The sequence below is a fragment of the Lipotes vexillifer genome, unplaced genomic scaffold (assembly GCF_000442215.2).
Source record: "Lipotes vexillifer unplaced genomic scaffold, Lipotes_vexillifer_v1.1 scaffold129, whole genome shotgun sequence".
Taxonomy (NCBI): Eukaryota; Metazoa; Chordata; class Mammalia; order Artiodactyla; family Lipotidae; genus Lipotes; species Lipotes vexillifer.
Genome location: NW_006777287.1, coordinates 2760971 through 2771701, shown reverse-complemented (window position 1 = coordinate 2771701; position 10731 = coordinate 2760971). Strand labels below are relative to the sequence as shown.

Here is a 10731-nt window from a genome sequence, read left to right as displayed (position 1 = left end):
CCGAAACCGAGCCTCAGCTCGCAGCCCCGCCCGCCCCGGCGGGTGAGCACACAAGCCTCTCGGGCTGGTGAGTGCCGGTCGGCACCGATCCTCTGTGCGGGAATCTCTCCGCTTTGCCCTCCGCGCCCCCGTTGCTGTGCTCTCCTCCGCGGCTCCGAAGCTTCCCGCTCCGCCTCCCGCAATCTCTGCCCGCGAAGGGGCTCCTAGTGTGTGGAGACCTTTCCTCCTTCACAGCTCCCTCCCACTGGTGCAGGTGCCGTCCCTATTCTTTTGTCTGTTTTTAATTAATTTTTTCTTTTGCCCTACCCAGATACGTGGGGAGTTTCTTGCCTTTTGGGAGGTCTGAGGTCTTCTGCCAGCATTCAGTAGGTGTTGTGTAGGAGTTGTTCCACACGTAGATGTATTTCTGGTGTATTTGTGGGGAGGAAGGTGATCTCCGCGTCTTACTCCTCCGCCATCTTTCCACCGCCCCGAGATTGGTTTTTCATTTGAAACATGGAACAAATAGTAACTCCTTCATATGAGTTTTTGAGTATTAATTTAAATGAGAGGAAACAATATACATGTCTTATTTTTAGAATGACCATAGATCTAAGATTATCTGTTGAGATCTTCCACAAGAATTCTTTAATTGTGATTATTTTCAGAGAGACAGTTGGGTTGCTGGTAAAGCATCAGTAGGAAGTAATGAGGGGGGTGAGGATGGGTAACACACTATGTCACAGTGCTAAGATTCCAGGGCTCAACACTACTTTTCCCCCTAGGCTGCTGCCATCCAACACTTAGAATCTGCAACCACTGAGTTGAACAAAATCCTGAAGGCCAAGTACCCGACAGAGATGATCATTGCAACCAGGTCAGTCTTCCTTTGGCTCTCAACCTTTGGGATGTTTTTGCCCCTCATGGGCTGTTCCTCAGTCAGAGATGGGGCTCATTTTAATAGCTTGGGGGGTTGAGGCCAAGGAAAGCATATATTTACCTTCCCAAATCAAATTTCTTCCAACTCAAACCTCCTGAATAGAGAGGGAGATGTGGGGGGGGGGGGGGGGGAGATGAGATTGGGGTGAGGGCTCTTGCTACTCCAAAAAGACAAAATTGTAAGCCACAGATTTGGAAGAAGCGTTACAGAAGGGAAACACAACATTCCATACCATTCAAGAGCATAGCATAGCTCCCTACAGTAGGGAGACCTTGTTTTCCATTTAATACCTGGAAAATTCTCTGTGGTACCTGCTACAGCTGCTTTCTCATAGCTGAGCAATACATTCTCCCCTTCTAAATACGTGGGTCATTCATTCCTCCTGAGACTCTGGTGGGTTCCTTCCAAACCTACCACATTATCTTTTGAGAAACAGTCCCTACAGGGACCATCATCCCAAAGTCACTATGTTTGTACTAAAGTAGCCGGGCCCTTGAACCATAGCTGATTTGACCCAGGGTGAAATCCTGACCCAGGTTGGACTGACTGAATTCTGTTTCCTGGAAATTTGGAATTTGGGCTAAGAAATGCTAGTTAAATTCTCTTAGGTACTGGCATATTTCACCATATGCACATGAAGAATCAGAATAAACAAAGGAGGGAGAGGGAGTGGGGGGAGAGGGACAAAGAGAGGGAGGGCAGAGAGACCAGGAAAGAGAGAGGGAGAAGGAAGAGGAGGAAGATGGAAACTAATGACATTATAAGAGAGAAGGTCTCTGGACCTCATGGTCCATGTCACATTGTGTCATCTTATATTTCCAGATTTCTGTGCTCAGCAGTGGAAGATTTTGTAGTTGATATTGTAAAGGCCTGGAGCCGGATAAAACAGAACAATACAGCAATAGAGTCTGTGATTTTGAAAGTAAGTTTCCATCCTTTTTTCTTGTACTCTTTTTGGTGCCAGGGCCCCATTTTTAATAAAAGCAAATGTGCCTCTCACTGGGAATTGTAAAAGAGCAAGGAGGAGCTGCTGATAAGCCTCCCTGATGGGGGAAATCCTCATCAAACTTCCACCTTTCACCAAATGAAGAGTGGCACTATACATGCTTATCCATGTGCCATGTACCTAAGCATATGCCAAGCATCTGTCCACACCGAGACACAAGCGTACACCAACATGTATGCACATGGTTGTATACCAGAACATTCTTGAAAATACATATAAATACATGCTAGAAATACACCCACAGTCACCTCTATAACAACCACAGTAACAATAACAGCTAACAATTATATAGCACTTACTCTGTGCCAGGAACTGTTCTAAGCACTTATAATGTATTAACTTATTTAATCTTCACAACTGCCCTAGAATATAAAAGCACAAATAGATTAAGTTACTTGCCTAAGTTTACAGACTATTAAGTGATGGAGCTGGGAATCAAGCCATAATCATGTAGTACACCCCCAAACATACACACAGACAAAGGCAGACACCAGGCACCCATGCAGAGCCACATCCACATTCATAGGAGCATGCCCATGAAAACAGCAATCCAGAAATGTTTATCTTTCCTTAGTTTTGCCATATTACACATCATTTTACAGGCCACTCTGACATGAGAAAGACTAGGCAACATATATTGATGCCTGCAGCTCTTCTGTAACAAATAGTGTCTCTTTGACCCCCTAACACCCTTTGGCTATCTTATCACATCTACCCAAGCAGTTCTTTCCCTAAACTTTCATCTCCCCACATGTAGCTTTCTATGCTCAGTGTTTCTGGCCAACTAGTACCTCTCCCTACCTCTCCCCATACCATCTGACTCCTCATTGTGTCCTTTCAGGCACAAATCCTTCATAACAATGCCCTGTCTCCTTCCCCATATAGAGCGACTTAATGTATGACAAGCTCAGTGTCCTGATTGATATCCTTGCTGAGGATGCAGCAGTTGAGAAGAGTACCACAGTACATGCAGACAGTGCCAAGGCAGATGGAAAGCCCTTCTTCCCTCAAATAGACCACATAGCCAAGTGCAAGTTGGAGCTGGCCACAAAAGCCCAGAATCTCCAAAAGTCCTTGAAACTCATCATATTCCAAGTTGAACAAGGTAAAGGCCCCAGGGTTGTGGTGATTGAGGTAGGGGAAAGAGAAGGTTCCTGTGGGTAGTTTAATGGTCTCCCTCGCTCTGGGTCTACTATTTGACATCACTACCAAAACTTGACTAGATTCTGCATTCATAAAGCATCCAAAGTCCATCCTCAGTCTCCACTGATTTGAAAAGCCTCAGTCCTGATAAGCTGCCTCTTTGGCTCCTCCTACCTCCCAGGCACTCAACTCTTGCTACTTATTTATTTTTGGAACTAACAATCATCCTAAACAATTACAGCTGCTAAGTGGCTTGGCTCAAAGGTCCGTCAGCTTCAACCTCCAGCCATGGAACCTTTTTCCACCTGCTTCTGTCTCCTTCCAACCACTGAGCCTATGATGATTTTAGAAAGAAATAGTGTTCATCTCTGCATGTCTTGCACAGTATTAATCAGGCAGAAGGGCTCTGAGAGTGGTCCTGGCAGCTCTAGCATTGATTGCCATTTCCCATAACTCATGACAATCTGCAAGCTTCTAACACATTAAGAAAACTCTTTCAACTCCTCCAACTTCTTAATTTAACATTTCGGTTCCCACTTCTTCTCCACAATGCTTCTTTGAAAAACAGATCAGAAAATATAACACCAAGTGTGTTCTACCTGAGCTATTGGAATTGAACAGAAGTCCATGTAGCAGGGAAGTCCTTTTGGCTGGCCTTTGACCTTTAGCTACAATACCTTCTCCTGCCTTGGTACCTTTAGCTACAGTACCTTCTCCTGCCTTTGTACCTTTAGGTACAACCTCAACCAAGTTTCTAAGAAAAAAAGGAAATAACGCTTCTGCACTGTGAAATCATTAAACATCCAGTTTGCCTCTATTTCTGTAGGTAGTTTCCAAGTAGCAGGGATCAGATCAATCTGATGTAGCCATAACCCTGTCACAACTAATCCTCAGCCTGCTCCATCAATACATAAGTCAGATTTAGAAGTGCAACTTGTGGCTCTGGGACAGAGAAAGGCTCCCCTGGCAGCACAGGGATTGAACCTGTGAGCTTTGGCATAGGCTGAGCACCTGAGCTATACAATATATAGGCTGGTAAAAGAAAGGAGACTTCTCAAATATTCTGGGTATTGGTGAGACATTTGCTTGAAAGAACGGCATGATCCTAGAGGCTTAAGTTTAGAACAAAGGTCATGTGAGTAAATGAATTAACAAAGAGGCGAGAATGGAGGTAGAACAGAAAGTTTCCCACCCTGCTCCCCCTACCCCTGGCCCCAAGCTTCTACTCACAACCACATTTACTGGACGATAGGAAAAGAGTAACAAGTAAACAGAGAAAGCTCAGGCACGGATGTGAAGAGACATGGCAATACTGTAAGAAAGCTGAAACCACAAACAGCATCATGGAGGAGATGTGATGATCAAATGGGAGTCTCCATTGTCTCCCCACACACTGACTGGTATTAACTGAACAAAAGAGATGCTCAAGAAATGTGACCAATCCTCCCTCCCTCCTTTCCTCCTTTTCTTCCTTCCTTTCCTTCCTCTCCTTCCTTCCTTCCCTCCTTCCTTCCACTTTTTCTCTATAGTTCTTGATGTGCAAAGCCGACAGACAATATCAGTCAAGAACTTTAGTTCAACTTTCTTCCTGGAAGATGACTCAGAAGATATTAACCAGATGAGCCCAAGACACCGTAATGATCTTTCTCTTCTCCTTCCTTTACTCTAAGCTTCATCTCTGTCTTCTAGTTCCCAGAGAATAAAGATGTATTTTCATGCATCTTCCTTTAGCCATAATCCTACTCTGCAGTAGATGTCCTTCCCTCTTCTCCAGAAACCTCACACTGTAAGATCCCATGCCTATGTCCAGAAGTAATGACCCCATTAGATACTTTGAAAAGGCTGGCCTGATGAAACCCAAGATTTGAAGCTGTTTCACTGCCAGCAAGCAAGCAGCCCAGCCTTACTATTCTGTCAGTGGAAGTCCCTGTCCATCCAAGATGATCCCTCTTTGGAATGAGAACCCTGAAAATTATCGAGGAGAAAGTCATTGAGCTTGATTCTGCTCCAACAGAGAAAGTGGAGTGAAATACAAGTGGGGGGAAGGGCTTTCTTGTTTGTATCTGACACCAAGGTGACATCTTTTGTGTCTAGGTTCTCGTCTTGGTACTCTGTCTTCTATATCTTCTCTCAGAAGTGAAGACCTGGATAACCTCAGTTTGGAGCACTTATATTTTACACCTGAAACTATGTAAGTATTTAAGCCTATCACCTTCCTATGGCTTCTCCCTTTCTCTGGTTAAGAGAATAGTCTAAGGATACCCAGAGTCAAATGCTGACTATACTTACTAGTTGTGTGACCTTACACAAGTAATTCAACCAAACCTCAGTTTCCTCATGTATAAAATGGAGATAATGGTAGAACTTGCCAGATAGGTTTTCTGTATTTATTGAGTTTATATATCCAAAGTACTTGCATTGGGCAGTGTTTGGCACCCATAGTTAGGTGCTATATGTGTTACAGTTGTTATTATTTTTTTTTAATTAAAACAACTTCATTTCATTTCAAAGAACCTGTTTTTCACTGTTGCCTTTAACAGTAAATGATTGGAGTTGCTAAGAAGTAAGTGGGCATTTAGGGGACTAGCTAGCAAATCTAAAGACATCTGTCTCAATAGCCCTACCTCTTTAGAATATTCCCAGTAGCCAAGTTCCATCACATTCACTTATTTTGAGTTCCATTAAGAAAATCAGTTACATCAGTTAGAGAATCCCCAATTTCTGGACTGTGGTCAAGGAAGACAAATCTCATGTGAGAGAGGTAGGGTCAGCTTAGTAATGAATAAAAAAAATCTGTGGTTAAGTAGCTAAATTGTACTATTTTCAGTTTCTCAAAAGAAGGACACAGCTATCAATTATTTAAGTTTCCTGCAGCTTCCCATTTATTCCTATATTCAACTCCCATTCCCCTCCACTTTACCATTGGCTTAAGCTCATATATGAGGCCTCAATGGACCTACCTAATGAGTTTTGATCAATGGTGTGCTGGAAAATGTTTAACAACCAGCTCTCTGTGAGGAGGAAAGCCCTGATTTATTCCTGGTGTAAACCTTTCCATCATGACCTATTTCAAGCTACTGATATAATGTCATTGAATGCAGAGTTGGGAACTATAGGCATAATCAGCTTACATAAACTGGTATGAACTGGCTCCAGCACACCACTGGTTTTAATGGATGGATGCAGAAGAATAAAACAAACTGCTTGGTTTTGTTGTTGTTGTTGTTGTATATATATCTACCCTCTTTTATCAGTTTTTTTCCCTTCAAATGTATGGTCACTTTGCCCTTTGAGGTGAAAGTGCTACAAAGGAGTTCAGACATCTCTGGAAACAGTAATACAGACTTTACTCTCATCATATATTTTTATCTGAGATATTTAAATCTTCTTTCTTTATGGGAATAAGTCAATGACTCTTATTTCCCTTTATTTTATGTGGAGAAGATAATGGCCACTCATATCTGACAGCCTCCAAAGATGACTTCTTTATTATGAATCCCAATTCCACTGACTCTGCCCAACTGGCTGGGTGTCCTCTCTTACAGCTAACAAGTTAGTTGTTAACACAATAGGACATCTACATGTGCCTCTCAAGAACATTAAGCCTTGTGCCCAGTGTAGAGGGGGACTTCCCTCAGTGGTTGTTGATCACGCAGATAAAGTCTGCAGCCCAATGATAACAGCACTTCTTTCCTGCACCAGTGTCTATTTTCTTCTTCCCTTTGGCTAATTTCAGACGCTTCAAAGAAAGGTGTGTCATGAACAACTATTTTGGAATTGGACTAGATGCTAAAATTTCTCTGGAATTCAACACCAGAAGAGATGAACACCCAGGACAATACAAGTAAGGAAAAGAAACTCCCCTCCCTACATACAAACACACAATCACAATATACACATGTATTCCCACATCCCCTACCTTACAGACAAGAAACAGAAAGAGTCCGTCCTTTGGAAGTAAAACACATTAGTCCCAAGGTTAGTCTAGTGGGATAGCTTGCCCCAAATATTGACCAGATCTGTGATGACGCTGCACTGTCATCCTGAACTTGGAGCTGCTTTCATAGTCTTGACCTGTGTCCAGCTAACTGTGTTACTGTTACTGAAAACAGATTACATTGACTCAATTCAGCCAATTGCCTATCTTTGTTCTGTCTCCAAGAACTTGATGAGGTCCTAGTAGTGGTTTTAGGTCTGTTCTTGCTTGGCAAGGCTGCAAAGTATCAAAGATCACCCTACTGGTTCTTAGTGTTGCTAACTTGGTTCCCCAGGACCTACTGATTTTACCCCATCTTGTTTGGTCTGCTTGGCACCTTCTGGTACTTTTGTACTAAAGACATACACTAAGGCAGCCTCAGAGTTCTTGTGGTAAATTGAAATTACGAGTAAAAAGAAGCACACCCTCCACCCATCATCACCACCCCCTGCCCACCTGCCACCAGAACTTCTTTCTCAGAGCAGGCCTGGGCTGAGGAACAAGTACTTTATCAGATGTGTCTTGCAAATATTGCTTCCCAGTTGCTTGTCTTTTTTGTTATTATTGCTTGTCTTTTCATTTTTAATGGTCCCTTTTGAAATACAAAAGTTTTGATGAGTTCCAATTGATCAATTTTTTTTTACAGACCATGCTTTTGATGCCATGTTTAAGAAATCTTTGCCTAACCCAAGATCTTAAAAATTTGCTGTTTTCTTCCAAAATTTTTGGTTTTGCTCTTACATTGAAGTCTGTGATCTGTTTCGAGTTACTTTTTATGTATGGTATTAGGTAAGAATCTGAGTTCATCTTTTTGCACATGAATATCCATTTACCACAGAACCACATTTTAAAACTATCCTTTCCCCCAATGAACTGTGTTGGCACCTTTGTTGAAAATCAATTGACCCTAAATGTAAGGGTTGTTTTCCTAGACTCTCACCTACGTTCCATTGATCTATGTGTCTATCCTGTGCAAGCACCGCGCTGTCTTGATAACTGTAGCTTTATAGTAAGTTTTGAAATTGGGAGATGAAAGTCCTCCAACTTTGTTCTTTTTTCAGAATTGTTTTGGTTGTTCTAGGTATTTTGCATTTCCATATAACCAAACTCCAATTTTTAATAGATAAGGAAACTGAAGTGCCCAGAGAACTTATGGTTTAAAACAGAGTGCAAATAATTTTGTGCTATGTGCTAGCCTTCTTACATTTCAAAACCCATGCCCTGTGGTGGCTCATTTCTGTGGCTCTACTTTAAAAGCTCACAGTAAACTCTATCCAGCCTTTATAGTGATTGTTAAGTACCCTGCCTGTTTTTATCAGAGACTCTACAGTCAATAGGACCTTGTCCTTCCCACCTCCACCACAAGTCTCCTGATATCCTTGCCTGTCCCATATTCTCTCCACTGGCTCCTACTCTACAGTCTTCCTAGTAAGCTTATTTCTATTCTGTAGCATTGAATTAAGTGTTTAATGTACAGGTCTTGGAAATCCCTCCACTTTGCCAGAAAAGTTATGCTTCAAAGAAACTGCAGTCTAAGTCACATGTTTCAAATGAAATTGATTCCAAGTGGCTGAAATCTTGAGCTCCCAGTGTGGCACTTGCCAGGGTAGCTGATGTGTACTAGCCAGCTATGCTCACAGCTTTTTATGAGCCTTACTTTCTAAATATAGCCTGTCTCTTCCAAGCCTGAACCAATATCAGGAGCAAGTAAAAGTGACAAATCAATGGGATGCTGTTGCCTCAGGGAGACCCAGGAACCCATTGCAGCTGGTGTTCGCATAAGGATACCAGTTACACTATCCTAGCATTCCTTCTTGTGTCCAGTTACCATTAAACATGACTCCTCTATATAAGAAGGCACTTGACGAATAAGATGGTGTCTCCTCTTACTTTTCTTCATCCACTTATCTTTATATTATTCACCCTCTGACTACCTTTCTCTACCTTTATCTCCCCGTAGTAGCCGCCTTAAGAACAAGATGTGGTATGGCCTTCTGGGAAGCAAGGAACTTTTCCAGCGCTCTTACAGGAAACTGGAAGAACGAGTGCACCTGGAGGTTAGTGGAAAAGAGGGTGATCCTTCCTGGGCATGAAGAAAGGAAATATCATGACCCTGGGAATCAACTTTCCTCTATATCCTTAGTTCTTCCCAAGCTTTAACTCTGATCCTCACTCATTGCTCATGGTGGGAAATCATGAAGATAGGTTTCCATTTTATGGATAAGAAAATAATAGCATGAAGAGAAGACAGAGCCCTTCCCCCATCTCTGTAAATGGCCCTTCACATTGGTATCTGAAGAGCCAGCCAATAAGGGCTACTCTTTTCTTTCAGTGTGATGGAGAAGCCATCTCCTTGCCAAACCTGCAAGGCATTGTAGTGCTCAACATTACCAGCTATGCTGGAGGCGTCAACTTTTGGGGAAGCAGCACAGCTACCACAGTGAGTATGGAACAAGGAACAGGGAGGAAGAAAGGCTTGACCCCTCAAAAGTCTATCAGAAAGGAGAGTTGAACTGACTGGAGTGTAGGGGAAGAGGAGGTGGGCTGGGGACCTTTATTGATGATGATGAGATTTTTTTTTAAGGCAATTACCACCCCAGAGCACAAGAATCAACCAAAAACCTCAGGATCAGATAAATTCTTCGGTGTTGCCTGGACTTTGAATTTTCCATTCCTCACGTTTGAAAGATCCTTGAAAGGTTACCTAGGCCATGCCCTTTTCTCTAAGGAGGTCTGTCAATAAAATCTCCTGAGAAATTGGCCATGAATCCTTTCATCTGAGCTCACCCAAGAAAGCCATGAGACCAGTGGGACTGGCCTTAGGGATTTATGATGCTAGATTGGACAGGGAGAGAACCAGTTAAGAGTTGTGATCTCAAAAGGGACTGAGTTTTTATCTCAGTGCCCTTTTCCCAAGTTGGCTTCCTGACCTCATTCTTCTCCTTTTAATAATATAGTAGTTTCTCCACTCTTCATTAGCTAGAAAAATTCTCACCAGGAGCTTTCAAAGCATACCTGCTTGTGATAGGCAAGGTGTGGTTTCTCAAAGGTGAGATGTGTGACACAGTTCTTCCTCCTCAGGAATATGAGGCTCCTGCGATAGATGATGGGAAGCTAGAGGTAGTGGCAATCTTTGGTTCTGTACAGATGGCAATGTCCCGTATCATCAACCTGCATCATCATCGCATCGCCCAGGTAGGCACGGGCCTGGTGGGCACCAGAAAGGGTTTGAGGTCTGTGGCTACAATCCAGGATGTGGAGTAGTCTCAGGAATTAATCAGGTATAAGAATGACAGGGTGGAGGGAGCAGGTTATCTGGTGGGAAGCAAGGTACTGGCTGAAGTTGGAAACAGAGGTGGTAGGGACCAAAGGATCAAAAAGCCCATAGTAAACATATGTTTCTCCCTGGGACAGTCAGATTCACATTTTTGCCAGTCCTGTTCAGATACACATTTGGCCATGACTGTGAGATTATCAGAGTGGTCTGCAGTCGTTACCTCATTTTTCTCCCCCATTCTCCCTCCTCCTCTTCTCTGGCAGTGCCATGAGGTGATGATAACCATCGATGGTGAAGAAGGTATCCCAGTGCAGGTGGATGGGGAGGCCTGGGTTCAGAGGCCAGGCCTTATCAAGATTAGATACAAGAACACTGCCCAGATGCTGACAAGAGATCGGGTAAGTAGGGAA

General features: G+C 43.0%; 1 protein-coding gene across 1 annotated transcript in view; it reads left to right on the top strand.

The window, feature by feature from the left end:
- Nucleotides 1–10731, top strand: part of DGKK (diacylglycerol kinase kappa) — a 172769-nt gene that overhangs the window by 150501 nt on the left and 11537 nt on the right. Inside the window, exons 13-22 of the mRNA XM_007450942.1 lie at nt 765–856; nt 1742–1841; nt 2811–3030; nt 4598–4702; nt 5163–5259; nt 6805–6912; nt 9005–9101; nt 9377–9484; nt 10126–10239; nt 10585–10719. Of these exons, the coding sequence (XP_007451004.1) occupies nt 765–856; nt 1742–1841; nt 2811–3030; nt 4598–4702; nt 5163–5259; nt 6805–6912; nt 9005–9101; nt 9377–9484; nt 10126–10239; nt 10585–10719 (1176 nt within the window). The remainder of the gene's footprint in view (nt 1–764; nt 857–1741; nt 1842–2810; nt 3031–4597; nt 4703–5162; nt 5260–6804; nt 6913–9004; nt 9102–9376; nt 9485–10125; nt 10240–10584; nt 10720–10731) is intronic.